The following is an 18,773-nucleotide window of genomic DNA, read 5'->3' on the forward strand; positions in this document are numbered from 1 at the left end:
GAAAATATTTTCTCTTTCCAAGCCAGAATGATGGAATTGACACTTTCCAGTGTACGCAGAAGACTGAATATTGTGGGTCCAGCAGCCCCCAAGATAATGAATTGTATGCTGTGTTCCTGGGGGTGTGACACCCCCACCCACCCACCTCCCATTTATAACAGTCATTAGTGGCCCGTATCCATCTTGGGTGAAGGCGTGGTGCTCAGCCTTTTCTCCAGTTGTGAAAGGGTGCCCAGCAACCCCCCACTGTCTTACTTTTTAGAGCCTTTCTCATGAAGAACAAGAGTCATGCTTTACTTTATGATGCTTGTGGGTAAACCTCAGCAGGTGAGCTGCGGTCGCAGTTACACGGCATCTTTAAGGCATGCTGGGCCTCTCGAAACTGCAGTGTGGCGTTCTTTAGAGCGACAATGGAGAAGTACAAATAAACACAATTGAAAGATGTGCTGCTTATTAAAAATGACAGAAAACAGACAGATATTCACTGGTTTACGCTCACTGCCCACATCAGTCGTCCAATCCAATACAGGAGCTGGATCACAAATAATTCATTGACAAAGAAAATAATGCAATGTTTTGATTGACACTGTGAGTGAGCTCAATGTCTATCAATAAAAGTATTAATGTGGTTTTAGTTTGCAGTCATGAAGAGCTGCACCAAATTAATTGAGGTGGTTGTAAATGTACATAGATGACAAAGTAATTATAACTAATTACTCAATCGAAAAGTCACTGATGGTGTAATGGTACACATGCCTGACTTTGGTGTAGGCAGCATGGAATTGATTCCCACTCTGTGATGGTGTTGCTATCTCCCCAATAACTGACTGGTGACCAATTCAGGGTGTAGTCTGTGTTTTTGTCTTGCGAAGGGGTGCCCAGACTTTTTTTTTACCCCAAGATCTGTTTTTCAAGCAGCCATCGTCTCGCGATCGACGGGGGGAAGTCTTTTTTTTTCTTTTTAGAATGACCAACAATGAAATAGAATGACCAAGTCACAAATATCTACACTCCATAAAAATGCAAAACACATTTATTTTAAAGTATATTGATGATTCTTTGTGTGTAAATATAAGTTTGTGTGCCTTGCATAACCGCATGAGCAAATATTGCACAACACAAGATAATTAACTATAAAAAATGTTTGTAACTATCTGAGTTCACATTGATGATCACTAAACACCATACGAATGAAAATGCACACCTGGGCTCTGTCACTTGCGCCTGTGGATTCGTCCAACTGCAGTGACGAACACAAACTCCGATGTCCTTCCACACATCAGCCATGGCTTCACAGCCCCGTGTTCCTGTACTCCTTGACAGCGGTAGAGCTTTTTTTGAAGGTAATATTTCTGCCTTATTTTTAAAAGGTCGGAACAATGAGTCAGCTCTGCCTCTTTGACCATCTCTCCATCTTGGAAGGACTTCTTGTTATTAACAATGATGTGACGAACCCGGAAGGAATGGCAGCTTTCGCTGTTGGACTTTGAGCTGTGAAAAGTTACGGCCAATTGGGTTTTTAGTTCGTTAACTTTTCTCATTCTCAGCTTGCATTTTGGCGGAATGTCGATGTCATATTTGCCATGAACAGTTTGAAAATGCCACTCCACATTTCACTACACTGGCAGATGAGGCAAACGCACTTCGAAAATGACATCGTGGAAAAAAAAAGTCTGCCTGCCATTCAGTATGAAAGTGATACATTTATGTCTTATTCTTTGCTCCAACATCTATACTCATGTTTGATAACATTTCTTTACTTTATGAAAAAAGCAAGGGCTTAAAATAGTGGGGGAACTCGGTGAATAGCGTTTTTTCCTGTACTGTGTCGTTGTTTGCACATGTGCAGTGAGCTAAAGGTAAAAAAAAATACTGCTGAAGTCTTTTTTTTCTTTCTTTTTTTGGCACGCCGTCGCGATTGACCAAGACTGCCTCGCGATCGACAGGTCAGTCGTGATTGGCGCATTGAGCACCCATACTGTATCGCGAAATTTTGCCATAATTTGTATAGAAATAAGACGTGGGATGTTCAGTAGAATGTTCTGCCCAGTAAGAAAAAGAATCATTTCAGGACCGGAAACTGGAGTTCCCAGAGAAAACCTACGCAGGCACGGGGAGAACATGCAAACTCCAGAATTCTCCACATACACACAAAAAAAGCAAAAAAACTACAAAAAAAAAATCCACAAAAACTGATCCCAGGTCTTCAGAAGTGTAAGGCCAACGCTTTACCAGCTGAGTTACCGTGCCGCTGGTGTGGAGGTAGTATTAACTTCCACCAAGCCAAAGACCATTTCATTTTCACTTGGATCCTAACAATCCTGTAGGCTCAAACAACCTTTCCCACAATGTACGGCCTACCTTTCACTGATGAGTTCTACCATCCTTCATGGCCACGAATGCTGTCCTCAGTGCAGTCTTCTGCTGGCTGGCCTAAACGAAGTCCAAAATCGATAGTGCGATAGATAATCGGTGTCTGCCTCGGTGTAATCAGACTCGTGTCATTCCCGTCCAAAGAACCATCTGAATATTCAACATTTACAGCCACAGGTTCAACTCTGTATGGACGTATTCCTCTGTCCTCTCGAGCATCTGATACTGCTATTTCTTCATCAGATGAGGATAAATCCGAGAAATCAGCGCTGTCCATGATTTTGTCGTAATCTAACCGAGCCTTTGTTTACGCATTTAATGTCCCGCGCGTCAGCCTCCGAGTAGTGAGACTCTGCACCATTCCAGTCCGAAGAACCATCCGAATATTCAACATTTTTTACAGCCACAGGTTCAAATCTGTATGGATGTATTCCTCCATCTTCCCGATCAACCGATACTGCTATTTCTTCATCAGATGTGGATAAATCCGAAAAATTGCCGCTGGCCATAATTGTGTCCCAACGTAAGCGAGCCTTTGTTGGGCACATAATACGTCACATTCGCGGCTGTAGGTCATGTGACGCTCCAAAATGGCGGCGTCCATGAAAATTCGTAATTGCTGATAAAAATCTTCTCAAAACACCATTAAATGATAAATGATGAACCTTAATTTTCAAGGTACAGTACATATGACATGACCAATTGGATACATTGTTAATCCAAACGATCGCACGTCTCCTAGAAACATTTTTCAGTTAAGAAAGTATTCAGTGAAAAAAAATCCTTGTGATGTCGATTAAAATTTACCAAAAAATGCAACTTCTCCTAAAATGAAAATAATAAGCAAGCAGGCACTTTATTGGCTTTTGTGGGCCACATAAAATGATGTGGCAGGACAAATATGGCCTCCTATAAATTTGATGGAATTAGTGTCTCTTCACTTCTGGTTGCATGCAATCTTTCTTTAGTTTGTAGTTACAGTGAAGGAAATAAGTATTTGAACACCCTGCTATATTGCAAGTTAGTCCACTTAGAACTCATGGAGGGGTCTGAAATTTTTATCGTAGGTGCGTGTCGACTGTGAGAAAAAGAAAAATCCAGAAATCACAATGTATGATTTTTTTTAATGATTTATTTGTGTGATACAGTTGCAAATAAGTATTTGAACACCTGTCTATGAAATAGAATTCAGACCCTCATAGACCTGTTAAAAGTTCACCTCCACTCTATGTATTGTCCTGAATCAGATGCACCTGTGTGAGGTTGTTAGCTGCATAAAGACACCTGTCCACCCCATACAATCAGTAAGGCTCAAACTTGTAACATGGCCAAGACCAAAGCGCTGTCTAAAGTCAAGCGGAGACAAATTTGTACAACTCCACACGGCTGGAAAGGGCTACGGAGAAATTGCAAAGCATCTTGGTGAAAAAAGGTCCACTGTTGGAGAAATCATGAGAAAATGGAAGAAGCTAAACATGATGGTCAATCTCAATCGGCGGGAAGCCCCATCCAAGATACGACCTGAAAAGAGCTGGGACCACCGGTAACAAGGTGACTGTTGGTAATACACTAAGACGTCATGGTTTGAAATCATGCATGGCACGGAAGGTTCCCCTGCTTAAACCAGCACATGTCAAGGCCCGTCTTAAGTTTGCCAATAACCATTTGTATGATACAGAGGAGTCATGGGAGAAGGTTTTGTGGTCAGATGAGACCAAAATGGAACTTTTTGGTCATAATTACATTAACCGTGTTTGGAGGAAGACGAATGATGAGTTCCATCCCAAGAACACCATCCCTACTGTGAAGCATGGGGTTGGTAGCATCATGCTTTGGGGGTGTTTTTCTGCACATGGGACAGGACGACTGCACTGTATTAAGGAGAGGATGAGTGCGGCAATGTATTGTGAGATTTTGGGGAACAACCGCTTTCCCTCAGTCAGACCATTGAAGATGAGTCATGGCTGGATCTTTCAACATGACAATGAACCGAAGCACACAGCCAGGAAAACCAAGGAGTGGCTCCGTAAGAAGCATCTCAAGGTCCTGGTGTAGCCTAGCCTGTCTCTAGAACCTAAACCCAATAGAAAATCTTTGGAGGTTTGACCTCTGTAATTACAAGGAAAGGCTACTGTACCAAATATTAACATTGGTTTTCTCAGGTGTTCAAATACTTATTTGCAGCTGTATCACACAAATAAATCTTTTAAAAAATCAGACATTGTGATTTTTGGATTTTCTTTTTAGATTCTCTCTCTCACAGTGGACATGCACCTTCGATGAAAATTTCAGACCCCTCCATGATTTCTAAGTGGGAGAACTTGCAATATAGCAGGGTGTTCAAATACGTATTTTCTTCATTGTATGCACAATGATGATTATGTTGGATCTCAACTAAACCCAAATAAAATTGAAGCTAATCTTGTGGATACGCGTATCCTATACGATTAAGCTTGACTTTCGATTGAAGACACCAAACAGACACTTTTAGTTTTTATTATTACATCACATCACAACTAGGAGACAGAAATTAATTGCACACTCTTGTGGGTAACTCCATTTCCTTTCTTCCTTTTTTTTTTAATTACAAAAATAAAATGTTCACTACAAGATGGAATGAAATACAAAATAAATAGAGAACTCAACGACAAAACACATTTTCAGGATTGCATTGCACACTTTAGTAGGCATAACAAGTCTTAGTCCAGCCAGTCTGACAGCTCATCGCTTGAACATCACCGATTATTGGATCGTCATCACTGGGATGTGTGTAAACGTCCATTCGTGACACCGTGCGAGCAACATTTTGTGTCAGCATGGAGAAAGTCACTCGGTCTCCAACTGAGATGCGCTCACCAGCAAGAATACGAGAAGAGAGGGTATTGGCTCCACTCTGTCACGTTGCCATGGGGATAGCCATGATGAACAGCTTGCGCGCTGTAATCGGCGGTCAGGTGGTGTGGCGGTGGGTATTGGGCTGGACCCGGGCCGCTCCACTGGCCCACGGGCTGCTCGGCGCCATAGGGACTGTAGATGTGGTGGCCGAGGACGCTCGGCTTGCCCACTTGGGTCACAGTCATGTTGAGCACTCCGGGGTATTCTTGGGAGCTTGGGAGATGCTGGGGGGCGCAGGGGGAGGGAGCCACCTCATGTGCCCGATGCTTGGATGAGTCGTGGTCAGGAACGGGGACATCGGGGACGCGTGACTCAAAGCTGCCACGCCCCGAACCGCTTGCGCTGCTGCCGATGCTGGAGGACGGGGATGGAGACTTTCCATACTCGTGGAACCTGAGGAGCCCAAGAGAAGAGATCAGTATTGTGCTTACAGCGAGAAGATACCGTCAAATGTTGCTGTGTGAGAGTGGTGCGATGTAAGGATGGGAGAATGCTTAAGTACCTGAAAGAAGTACAAATACTTCATCACCAATGGCATGCAAAGGTGTGTTGCTGCCCTGGGGCACACAACGCAATCAATACCCATCAGCAAAAATCAATTCTCAATGAGTCTGGAAATTGTTCCCAATTCAAATACACTCGTTGACGGGGAGTAGGCAGGGGGCCTGATGTAAAATGTTCCCATTAAAAATACATTCTGCTGATTGGCTTTTTGCCTGATTGCAGTTGTCTATAGGGTGGGTGTTTTAATGCTTACACAAACCCCCCAGTTCGATGCCTGGGCTCACCTCCCCCTCTGGCCCCCCTCTTCTTCATGCCACTTATGGTTAATCTATTTTTCAGGTATCTGTACTTGAGTATTTATCTTTTTCTGACAACTTTTCCCTACATTTGGACACAAACATCTGTACTTTCAACACATTATTTTGTCAAAACAGATTTATGACTTTTGGGAACCTCAGATAGAGACACAATGTAAAAAACACAAATGGAGAAAGGTTAAAGTCAACTGCAGTGGAGGTCTGATGGCTGGCTGGTTGGCTGATTGATTGCAATCTTAAGGACTTAATAAGGCCGAAAAACAGGGATAGCAGCAACATGAAGTTATGTGACCCAGGGAACATTCATGGATTTGAAGTAGCAAAATATTGTCCTAACCGAGCAGCGTTTGACGTTTTTGTGGCAGACACTTTGTGGGAGTTTCCAAACTACCAGTTTCTAGCATTTAACAATTTTTTGTCTTATCTACAAAAATCATTTTTTTCTCAGATATCAAGTTTTTTTTTCATTTCTTATTCTGTTGAAAACATAGCGATGGAATTGACATTGTTGTTATTGATGGCATTGCTTTAATAGCATAAAATCTGAGCCGATGCTAACCAACTCTTGGCAAAAAAAAAAAAAAAAATCGTATTTCAAGTTACCAAAATGGGTACACTATATAATTGATTGACAGCAAATTCCATTTGTACTTTAGTACTTTATTACTTTGTTTCTACGGTTTATGTCGGGGTATACTTAAATAGTGTGAGTATTTTGCCTGTAGTCACCTGTAAGGCTGGTAGGATGCTGGAGCAGGAACAAGCTGCTCTGTGTTGTAAATGTCACGTGATTCAGTAGCAGGAGGAGACCCGTTCCTAGCTCTGATCTCCTTCTCTGCGGACCAAGGGGAGTAGCGCTCCTCCTTGATCTCCTCCGTCTCTTTCCTCTTTCGCATCTCTGCTTCGTCTCCCTCATAACCCTCAAAAGACGACCTGCAGAAGTCTGTGATGGATTAAAAAAAACAACAACTTATACTTAACTTCACACGAGGAGGTGCAAGGAAAACATCTCAATACCCTACCAATGGAGGGAACCTGTCCTCTTTCTGAGTTCCAATTTAATGTCCATTTGGTCTCACACAACATAAAAAGCATGACGTATGGAAGATATGGCACTTTAAGGCCATTCAATATCTTTTATGATCCAAAATCTCTTTCCTCACACTTAACTGCGTGTTCAGAATGTTCTGAAGAGACTCTACATATATGGGTGAATGCCAGATGTTCTTTTTAGTATTAGGCCCACTTCCCCCGCAAATAACGAGACCTAAGGGGATCAAGCATCTGAAGAGGAAACAATCAAAACCTGATGGACTGTCCTCCTCAGAGTCCCTGTTCATCTGGGAGAGTTTGGTTTTCTTGTCGAGGTCACCCATGTTCTTGTTGGCACGCCTGCAGAGGAGAACTTGTGTCAAAACGGTTTAATGCTATCAAATCAAACTTCACAAGTCATCATATCAGTACCTTTTCTTTGTTGTGCCTTCGTCGCGAAAACCTTTGGCAAATGGATTGTGGTCAATCTTAAGCTTCGTGATCTGTTGGTGAAGGCAGCAAAAGAAGGTTTTATAAAGTATCGGTTGTCTCGGCACCTACAAAGCCCACAGAGACAGAAAGTGACCTTTGTGTTCTGGTAGGCGGTGACTGCTGTGAATAACATCTCCGGGAAGGTGAAAGTCTGGAAAACGCTCCAGCGAACACTGAACAGGTCGTCGGCTTGAACGATGTGGAAGCGCGGATGGTAGCGATGCATTGAGTGCAAGATAATCTACAGATGGGCAGAAAGCATCTTCAGTTGTGGACTTTGATTCGCTGAAATGAATCTGGTTTTGACTAACATGTCCATGCTGGTCGAGCGTATTGTTGGTGAGCTTGAGCTTGAGGAAGGAAATGGATTGTTTCATCCAGTGACTCCCCGGGGCGGGAGAGTCCGGGTGCAGGTACGTCCTGCAGGGGGGCTGAGGCTCCGCTTTTCCCGCCACCTCCCATTTCTCTTTATTCCACTGAGGGACGGAGACAGAATGTGATTAAAGGCTAATCAGTTGCACAGACTGACAGAGAGGGAAGTTCATCTCCCCTTCCCACTGCAGGAAGAGAAAGATAGAGGGGAGACTGACGGCTCGGTGTACCACCACTGTGATAGGTGTGTGTGTGTGTGTGTGTGTGTGTGTGTGTGGTCGGGTAGTACAGTGGGTTCCCGGCAGGGGATAGAAAAGCAGGAAGAGATAGCACCCTTTGATGTTCAATGTTAGCAAAGGGGGGGGGGGACTGAGAGAAATCAACAGGCTATGAAATACAATCAAGCTTAAATCAACTATACACACTCCTGTTATGAGTCAAGTGGACCCACTCGAAGGTTAAAATTAGCTTTTCGTATGAAAGTTCTGCTAATCAAATATATATTGGGAATGGATCGTTTCACAAATTTGCAAATAAGGTTAATAATACCCCGCGGCACTAGTGAGGATAAGCGGCAAATAAAATGAATGGATGGTTAACAATAACACAAACACACCCCTACGACTAATGAACACAGGAAAGTTGGTGCTGCTACTAATGAGCAGCACAGACAAATGAAGGACTTTTTTTGTTACCTTGTATCGGAAGCCATCCTCTGGCACCATATCGACCAGTAAAATGTACTTTGCACATGGAATAAGACCGGACAGATTGACTTTGCAGTGTGGAAACATTCTCCTGGAAAACAAGTGAGCATGGGAAGATGCGAGATGACACTTAATTCTTAACACTGTCACTCATATTTCTGCCGGTCTCACCTTCCTGGCTTTGTGATGATCATCTCTGTTCCAATCTCATGAAAGGTTCTCCAGAGCTCAGGGTCCTCCAGAGTCATGCGGATATTGCCCTGGAGATAAGCATCACCCGAAGCCATGGCGGAGGGAGGAGGGCCGTTGAAGTTGGCCTTCAAGTCTAAGAGACAATTATGATATCAGATCTTTTGTAAAAGCAATCCTGATTTAAAAAAAAAAAAATGTACCTCTGATGGATTGCATTCTCAAGATTTAGTTGTGTACTGTTTTTTTTTTTAATAAAAAAAGAAAATCCTGCATAGAGCAAAAAAAAAAAAAAATCCAATGAATGATATCCACTCTTCTTTTTGTCAATCCAGTCATTCATCCGAGTTAGGTGAGTGATGTGTTCATCCTTCGGTCCTTCGCTTTGGCATGACCGTGACTTTTAAGGGGGCTCCCGCAGTGGGTGGGGTCAGCATGGCCATTCCCAGGCTTTGAAGTGGCACAATGAGGAGTCAGTGTCCCGCTGTGATTGGAGGTGCCGAAAATCAAAGAAACTTAACAGAGCATTGATACCATCCCCACAGGAAGAGGCTCGGAGGAAATGCATCTTTATTAACTGCTAAGAGACTTTTAAACATATATGGACGTACTTCCCTGCCCGTGGGTCGGGGATGCTGGGCCAAGTGGCACCGATGCCTGTGTGAAGATCATTCACGCGCACACGACTGCACACAGAAAAGCTTGTGCGAAATCTGCTAAGTGACGTTTTTACTTAATCCTGCAAAAAGGATAAAACATTGTAGTGCTGGTGACGAGGAGCTGGTTTGCTGATGCGTATAAATTAAAATTATCCTATTTCCGGACCAAAATAACAAACCGTTATCGTTTCCAAGCAATGAGAGAAAAGTCACGTGTGTGCCAGTCATCAGTAAGTCTCAAATTACTTTAATCAATCAAAATCAATCAATATCTTTTATGATCCAAAATCTCTTTTGCTCACACTTAACTGTGTGTTCAGAATGTTCTGAAGAGACTCTACATATATGGGTGAACGCCAAATATTCTTTTAAGTATGATCCCCACTTCCCCGCAAATAATGAAACCTAAAGGGATCAAGCATCTGAAGAGGAAACAATCCAAACCTGATGTTCTGTCCTCCTCAGAGTCTTTGTTCATCTGGGAGAGTTTGGCTTTGGAGTTTGGCCACATCACACGCAGTATCTCAACTGTACTTGTGTTTGATTGCTGCACTCATACATGGGATTTTACTAAAATGATCAAAGTCTCTGCACCTCAGATCATTGGATAGAGGACTGACACGCTAAGAAAATGCAAAAAAACAGATAAGAATGAAGGATTTTAGGCCACTTTTTATGTGGCAAAATTACCCTAATTGTCGTTCCCAGAAAACAACACACATTATTGGAAATGTGTGACTCAAACCTTGACTCTTTGGTAGAAAAATGCCCGGATGTTTCCTATAGGTTGAGATGCAAATGGCACACATAAATAGGCCATTTTCAAAATTTTCTATGGCAAGCCATCTCATTTTCCGTGCCAAACTCAGCAAGGGCAATGTCAGAATGACACCAAACTACAAAGAAAACAAGAATAATAATCCTGAATCACAACTGTATATTTTTCGCTTCCTATGAATGTGGAATTATCTACGTGAAAATCGAGGAACATTTTCTTCTTTTCCCAAGAACGCTCCCTGGAAAGAACAAATATTATCTTACCCGAAACAATGAGAAAACACGACTTTGGTGGACTTCTCCTAAATCCACATGCCCCCACACCCAAAAACATAAAATGGCAACCCTTTTTCTGTATGGAAATACATTCAAATTCAGATTTCTCTTTAAATGGTGCTAACTAGTCCCCATATTCTCTATTGCCCCCCCCCCTTTTTTTATTTTCAACTAAACGCATAACCAGCATCCAAGTCAAGCCAAGTTGGTTTAACCAGCTAACCTGTGGTGCTGAGCAGGAGGTTTCATAGTGACTGAGTTTTGATGTCATAGTTGCATGTCTATTATCTTTGAGTTAAAATCCATGTGCCTTTTCCAACTTTTATCAGAACCAAATATGTAATCCAACTGTAGCAATGTTTGGATACGCCTTAATAATACTTGCTTCGTGACTTCATATCATGGGGCTACTTATAGTTTGCTATGTTTGCAACCATTACACAAAAATGTTCCTCGCAAAGGCAAAACAAATAAACGACACTTTGAAAAGTCGTATTTTCATGTTAACTGGCAGGACACATCAAGTCACGTAGTGCACTCTCAAAAATAGTCAAGTCAAGTTGAGTCTGTCTTGAATTTTTAGTCAGGTAAATCCTAAAAATGGGCCTCTTAAACCCAACTCACAGTAAATCACGTGACTGGAGTCACCCACCGCTGCTGTTTTTCTTTTATTAAACACGCTCGCCTTCTTCTCCGCAAGAGAAAGAAGACTGGGAGGGCCAGTAAGCGGAAAGCCATAATAGCGTGATGATGACCTTGGCGAAGTCCTTCCAGATAGAGGTATGTTTCACCTGGGGGCGTCCTCTGGTGCCTGCAAAGTTGCGTGTGTATTAGGGCTGTCTAGACGGACCCACGGTCTGACGGATAATCTCATTAGGGTTAGTTTCCCTGCCAGGGGTGACTTTCTGCATGCGGTGAAAGCTTGTGTAGAGGCTGACAATTAACAAGCAGTTAGCACCATAAGCCCAAAGTCATCCCTGAATGGGACAGGAGGGACCAACAATGAAGACCCGCCACAACTACCCAACCGTTTTCCTTCCCTCCGCATGCGGCCGAATCCGCGGGTGTTGTACTTCGGCCCGTCTCTGCTCATCATAGCATGTTAACACAGACCAGACAAAGAAAGATATTAACATATTGTCTTCCGGCTGACATCCAAATTTGAATTGAAGTGATTTTTACATCTCTGTCAAGGTTTTTTTTTTTTTTTTTTGGGTGGGGGGGAGACATAACAGTCACACCATTTCCTTTTGGCGTTGCCATTGTTTTCCTACCTTGCATGCATACAGAGCCTTTTCTTAACACCTTTGCAGAAAAGCCGCTTCGGTAACTGTATGGAGAAGAATATGGTTAATGCACTTTAGAGGACACTCAGGCAATCACCAACATCAGGCCACATAAAGACTCCCTGTGAAAATATCGATGGCTTTGGTTCACAGTCTGAGTAAGGAACGAAAAGGAAATAACCCGCGGCTTGTAATGATGCACTTAAAGATGAAGAGAGCTCCATTTTGCAAGCGAGTAACGTTCACTGCCCCCCCTTGTCTCGCCAGCATAGCATTGGCCTTGGAGAAGTGTGAGGTTTTCATCCTCCTTGTGTGAAACCAGTTGTTGTCAAGGAGTTATTAATCACGGCTTCCGTGTGGCTCTCCTCACTGAGCATTTAGGACTGAGCACAAGGCTGCATTAGCATTCTGGTCCGCCATGTCAGAGGTCAGTGGTCAATGTCAGTCTTTAAGGGTTAAGATCTTCAATAGACTTGGGACTTCATTCATCTACACACCTCTTTACATTGCTTAACGTCTAATAATTGCTGTTTGTTTACAGTCCTCACACCTGCCCCAAGCCCTGAGGCGATTACCCTGACAGGCCAGTCCACCCGCTTTTTGTAAGTATGGAAGCGGTTTTCTTTCATCATACAGTACAGCACAATATAGTATTTAACTCATGCCTTCCCCGTTATTATGTACAAAACATTTTTTTCTTAAATCTGTGACTGTCTTGCCATAATTGCTTGCATTATTTAAAGTTGTTGATGTCTTTTGTCTTAATATTCTACTTTGTTGGAGAGTGCTTGAGATTACGCTCAATTTTTGATGTTTTTATATAGAAAGTGCCTATCAGGAAATGACAAGAAAGTCTTTTAAGGACTTGTGTGAGCAGCAACAAAGTATATTGTGACTTTCATTTAGTTTATAGTTTAGTTTTATAGAAAGAGTGTAAAAAGTATGTAGTATTCTTTAAAAGGGTAAGGTATTACATTTGTCTTCCTACAATCTTTTTTATTTTGAGTTATTTACAGCCAGAAGATACTCATTCAAAAATTTGAAACAAATGCCGAATTTAAACTCTGTTCAGGGTGTGAATCATGTTGGGATCTGATTAAAATATATTGTACATATGGACAAGCGGGACAGAAAATGGATGGATTTAATGCAAACTGATCAACTTGAATATTATTTTATTTTCTTTAAGGCTAACTATATGTAATGTAGCATAAAGGCCCCACCTCCCAAAAAATTCACTCTGCATCCACCCACCAGAACCTTGAAAATTGACACTGATATTGACACAAAAAAGACCCAGCAAAAAAGATATAATTTAAACAAAAAAAATACACAGAAAAAGGTTGCATTTTTTTCCTCTACGTTATTTTTTTCAATTTAGGTTGAATAAGGGTACTTTTTTGATGGGTAATTTTTTTTGGGGGGTGTAAGCAATTTTTAAGGTTTTTTTTTTCCAGTGAGTGGGAGTTTTTTTGAGTGTTGGCGAAAGATTTTTGCTGTGACTTTTCTTGTCGTGTGAAAGGTTATTTCAGGCCATTGCAGCACCTCAAATGCCGTATGTGTCTGTTATACTACTGAATTTTACAGTTGCTAGTGTGTATATAGAGAACTTACTTATGCACTTATTTACCCACATACATACTCAACTATGTGTCACATTATTGACTTACATACAGTTAAATTGATAATTGTGTATTCGTACGGCTAATTGAAGGGCTATCAAAACACCTGGAATGACTGAGCAGTTGGTAACAGAAGGTGATCAGTACACAGATGTATATTCACGTTCATTGTGCTGAGTCGGAAGCAAAAACGTACTGCAGTGTCAATTCCATTCCAAACCAGAGTTTATCAATCGGATTGGCAAGGCCTGACAACAAAATGGGCAATTGGACCCAAGTGAAAAGATCACCTGGAGAAGGCCCCACATTAAGAACCAAGATGAACTGACAGGTATCTCCTCGCGACCTGTTGCTCACACGGAGTCAGACATCCAGGGAATAGATCACCATCCACCTCCCTGGTTGTCAGTCTTTCGGCCATTTGCTTGAATTGCAAGGATACCCCCGTGTTCCGCCGTTAACAGCTACCAATATACAGCCCAGGCTCAGGATCAGACTGCTCTCTAGCGGCCCAATAAAGAGCCCCCGGAGTGAAGTGACGAGAAATCTCACACCTTTCGCTCACATTAGCCATGCGGCATGCCCTTTTGATGCCCAAGTGACCACTTTGAGGGGTTTTTGGAGATAGGGGAGTCGAGCTTAAGTGTGTCAGCACAGTGCAGCTTTTAAATCAAAATGTGTCATTTAAAACGCCGTTGAGGATTCAGCACAACTGCAGGCTTCGATGCAGGGTCTGTGTTTTTAATGAACAGGAAGTCAATTCCTTTCCTCTGTGGCTCTCTGAAGTTAAAAGCTCCATCCTCCAAAACAGAGTTGCGGCGAGCTCTCCTACTTAGCAAGCAGGGGCTGGCTACCTTCACATTTGGTCTCCCACATAAGAAAACAAAACCTACTTCTCACTCGGCAAAGGGGCAAATGACAACTCAATGACACTTCATAAGAAACTGCTGGAAGTTGCTAATGAAGACTAATGACTTCCCTCATGACGCATACTTCACACCTGGTTGTACAAGCTTTGAGCACCAAAATGATACTTGGGGTGGTCTGCTGGCTACAGGACAGGAAAAAAAAACAGCATTTCCCTGCTGAATATTTGCTTTTCCACCTTGAGAAAGAAGGCAATTCCTTGAGATAGTTACCCCCCCTCCCCCCATTGTACTGATGTGTACCGAACCGTAGTCTTAAAACCGAAGTACTGTATGATTTTTTTGTTTACTGGTACATCCCACACTGGAACCATTTGTTTCAGTTATAACCAGGCCGGAGTTTTAAGATTTGTGAGCAACCCATCACGTGCAAAACTTGCTACTATTTAAACCAATTATTTGCATTTGTAGTTTTGCTCAGTCTATGATGTGGCCCCCTGTGGTGTAAAAACGTTTGTCACCACTTAACCAGACTTTTGCCACTTTCATGAGTCACAGCCAGCCAGAAGGTACAAATTTAACAACAAAAACAAACAAACAAAAAAACCCAAGACTTTGGCCATAGTATGTATCATTTTGGGCTCATCTGGGAAAGAAATACTACACTACATGAATGTACTCAAGGAAGAAAATATGAAAACACAACTAATATAGAAAAAAATTGTATCTTGTGTTTCTGGTGCACAAGATGAACACCCCCTTTTTTTACATTTATATTTAGGGAGGCGAAACACTGCAAACTATTTGTAAGTGAGGCTTTTATCTTTTATTGAACATGCTTTAGAAAGGTTAGTTTTTGATTTTTAATTTCAGGTTTGAATAATGCAATTTGTTCGAGTGTTAGTGTAAACATGTCCCAATGAAAATTTGGCCAAAATTTGTAAGTGACCAGTTAAGAGCTACCTTAGGCTAAACAGTACCAATACTTTAATACTGTTGAATGGAAGATTTTTTTTTTTTTTTTTTAAACGAGTAGGTTGAAAAGACTATCAGAAAAAAGGAAGTCCTTCAACATGCAGCAAGGTTCCATTTGGTTGATTTCATATGACATAATTTTAACACATAAAGATATCGCATCTGAGCATGCATTGCGGTGTGACTGACACTCAGAATCATCATCAAACACACCACAGATAGAAATTGCTGCTGCTCCATTGTTCCATTTAATGAGACATATAGATGCATTTTTAAGAATAGCAAAACAAGGTGTAAACATTTCCAAATATATTTTTGGTTAAATATCCATAATAGACTCAGGTAATACCAGTCACCTCTCCACTGTTGTACATTTCCAAAAGCTCAGCAGAGGTGGAGGGGGGAGAAACACCTCAACGCAACAACCATGTAATAAAATAAAAATACAAAAATGTTTTTTTTCCAAGACATTTACAGTTTCACGACCTTTCAAAAAACTCAGTAGATACCATTATTTCGATAGAAAACAGCTAAAAAAAAAACATTCTGTTGTCTTCCACTGAGTAATGCCAGGGTTCAAACAAATTGACAAAAGGAGAATTTCGAGTCACCACTTCATGCATGTTGAATTGGGTTGAATTAAGGAAAAGTTTGGAATCAAAGCCAGCCTCTAATTACCTTGTCATTCACTGACAAGCGCACACACACACACACACACACACACACACACACCACACACACACACACACACAACACACACACACACACACACACACACACACACCACACACACACACACACACACACCTCTGTTGCTGCCAAAGATATTTGGATTTTGATATGTACAAAATGTTTTCTTTCTACATGATTCACTTGAGTGCTGGTGACAGGCATCTCGTTTGTGAGAAGCTCACAGCTATAGCTGCACTGCTGAAAAAGAACAAAAATAGTCTTGCAGGAACATGGGAAGTACGAAAGCAGCACACTTGAGTGATCTTCTGATCCAAATGTTGGGTGTAAACATTTCCGATGTGCTACAGGCTACGCCGTTGTGCAGTGACTGTCCTTTTGTCACCCGTGTCCTATGAAATGTATGCCAACCTTCATGGCAACGGTCCTCACCTGGAAAAGAAGGACAAAGGGGCAGCTGGGAGTGCCACCCATTTTTAGTAACACTAATCCTCACTACGGGCGTGCTTTAACCTATTCAGGCTACCTTCGGGCAAGAGGCAGGGTACACCTTGAACTGGTTTCCAGACAATCGCTGGGAATATAGAAAATCATTCATACTCAGATTCCCACCTATGGTCAATTTACAGTCTTCAATCAACAATAGCCATGCATGTTTTGGGGATGTGGGAGGAAGTCGGAATTCACGGAGAAAACCCATGCAGACACAGAGAGAACGTGCAAACTCCAGACCTGCAGAGCTGGGATTTGAACCTGCGTCCTCTGAACTGTGAGGCAGACGTGCTAACCTGTTGGTCACCATTCCATTGTGCGGTCTGCGGGTCAAACAACCAAAGTAATGATGCATATAAAGGTGACGCGCTGCTTGGGTGCGCCGTGATATGCATAAATGGCAAGTTACGCAACAAACCTATGCTATGCCGCACAAGTTGGGCAACATGGTAACATTGCCACAGCCTACGAAAATACTGCATTCTCTCGGTTTTTGGAGGGTAGGGGAAGAAATTGAACAATTGCATAAATAAAGACTGAAACTGCAGTGACATGCACTGCACCAGCAACACCACCACTGAGTAGCGTGTGGTTTGCTAGCGCAGGAGTATGGAAAGCAGTTTGAAGACTTATTCAATAGCCTTAATATTCAGGTTAATGTACATACACTAGTACTTTGTCCTCACTTTTCACTTCTCACAATTCAGAATTACTGTCTTCGTAGAAACATGTTCTCCACTACTAATGCCACTACTTTGGGACTACGCATATGCAATTAAATGAGAGGAGCAACAATGAATTGATTAGTCAATGATTGCTCATCAATTTCACAACTTTTCATTATTGGTTGAGTAGTCATTTTAAAAATTGAAAAGGCCTAAAAGCCTCCGATTTCAGGATTTCAACAGGGAAAAAAAAGTGCACAAATTATCCTTTTGTTTGTAAACATCTACTTTTACGTTGCCCATTTTTTTTACATTATGGACCAAACCAGGCACTGGATCTTAATCGATTTGTGGAAAAATAATAGCCACTTAAATCTATGATAAAAATCATTATTTTTCGCCATAGTATGAAGAAGTATTTAAATGATGGACTTCAACCTTAAAGAAGCCTCAGAAGTCAAATTGATGCCATTTACATGAGTCAGTACCGAAAATGTCAGTTTCAATAATGTTGGGGATTACAGTGGGAAAACATTAACAAAAAAAAACCAAACAAACAACAGTTGTTGAACAGTGAAAGACCGCTGTAAAACATTACTCCCTCTCGTGTGATACTGCTTGTTTTTGTGTTAGTTGAATCAGCAAACAGTACAAAAAAAACCCCAAAATCAAATAAACAGTAAATATTTAGTAATAAACTGCAGCAAAATAATTTTATATACAATGAATTAATGGAATATTAGTTATGACAATAATCGACCTGCGGCTGGCCCCCACTGAACTTGTGCAGTTTTGCCATAAAAATAACGGAGCTGTCCTAACTAGGATGTCAAAAGTTCCCCTAGTAGTCTTTTTTTTTTTTTTTAGTGTGCTCTTGTTGGTCTATTAGTGAATTAAATTGACCTTATGCACTTCTAAGTTTAGACAACAGAAGAGTTTCTGTTGTGAAAATTGTTCAAGCTACTGTTACAGCATCTGACATCTGTCATGAAAAGTGTGACAAACCTGGGGTTGTGCACTGGTATATTCAATAGGTCAGTGAAAGTACTTTTTGAGGTTGAAATGGCATCAAAGGTTTTTCCTTTTCAAAGATGAGGAGATAGCTCCCAAGGCCAATAATAGTGTTTTGAGATTTAACGTGAAGATTGTACTGGCATTAATTAAGCTAAATTCAGCCATCGACTTTGCATGCCATTGTTTACTGCTGAAGTATATTTGTGTACTGATGGGCCAGAAATGGCACTAGCAGTGGGGAAAAACACAAGTAGTCATTTTACTAGTGAACTTAAGTTGTTCGACTAGGGCACCCTGATGAATAAATGCTCAAACAGCTTTCCATACAGGAGGCTTTAAGAGCCTCAGATGTCCATGTAATCGTCCTCCTCGTCCGACTCGCTCTCCAGAGATGACTCTTGGCTGGATGTCTCCTGCACCTCCAGCGAAGGCTGGCTCAGGGTGTCTTTCTTGACCGTGGCAGCGGACTGCGACGACAAGATGACGTTCTGCGCGTGGGGGGGGTTAAACATTTTGGCTCATTGATGAGCTCTGCAGGACCTACGCAGAAGTGGCGCTCGCAAATCTTAC

General features: G+C 41.8%; 2 protein-coding genes and 1 long non-coding RNA gene across 5 annotated transcripts in view; 1 reads left to right on the top strand and 2 right to left on the bottom strand.

Annotated features, from left to right (window-relative positions):
• Positions 1 to 1,249: 1,249 nt before the first annotated feature.
• LOC133499255 (uncharacterized) lies at positions 1,250 to 9,108 on the top strand. Its single transcript, XR_009794608.1, has 2 exons — positions 1,250 to 1,343; positions 8,909 to 9,108. It is a non-coding gene; the product is annotated as an uncharacterized LOC133499255 (long non-coding RNA).
• Positions 4,929 to 9,995, bottom strand: tbx16 (T-box transcription factor 16). The gene is made up of 10 exons (XM_061817057.1): positions 9,985 to 9,995; positions 9,085 to 9,331; positions 8,864 to 9,017; positions 8,681 to 8,783; positions 7,925 to 8,089; positions 7,708 to 7,854; positions 7,554 to 7,624; positions 7,396 to 7,481; positions 6,819 to 7,032; positions 4,929 to 5,661 (listed from the first exon to the last, which is right to left on the bottom strand). The coding sequence occupies exons 2-10, from the start codon at positions 9,098 to 9,100 to the stop codon at positions 5,226 to 5,228; spliced, it is 1,392 nt and encodes a 463-aa protein (XP_061673041.1). The 5' UTR covers positions 9,101 to 9,331; positions 9,985 to 9,995; the 3' UTR covers positions 4,929 to 5,225.
• Positions 9,996 to 16,132: 6,137 nt separating this feature from the next.
• Positions 16,133 to 18,773, bottom strand: part of cabin1 (calcineurin binding protein 1) — a 93,000-nt gene continuing 90,359 nt past the window's right edge. For all 3 annotated transcript variants that reach the window (XM_061816230.1, XM_061816228.1, XM_061816229.1), the window contains one exon: positions 16,133 to 18,691. In XM_061816230.1, the coding sequence (XP_061672214.1) occupies positions 18,548 to 18,691 (144 nt within the window). In that variant the 3' untranslated portion in view covers positions 16,133 to 18,547. The remainder of the gene's footprint in view (positions 18,692 to 18,773) is intronic.

The sequence above is a fragment of the Syngnathoides biaculeatus genome, chromosome 4 (assembly GCF_019802595.1).
Source record: "Syngnathoides biaculeatus isolate LvHL_M chromosome 4, ASM1980259v1, whole genome shotgun sequence".
Lineage (NCBI taxonomy): Eukaryota > Metazoa > Chordata > Actinopteri > Syngnathiformes > Syngnathidae > Syngnathoides > Syngnathoides biaculeatus.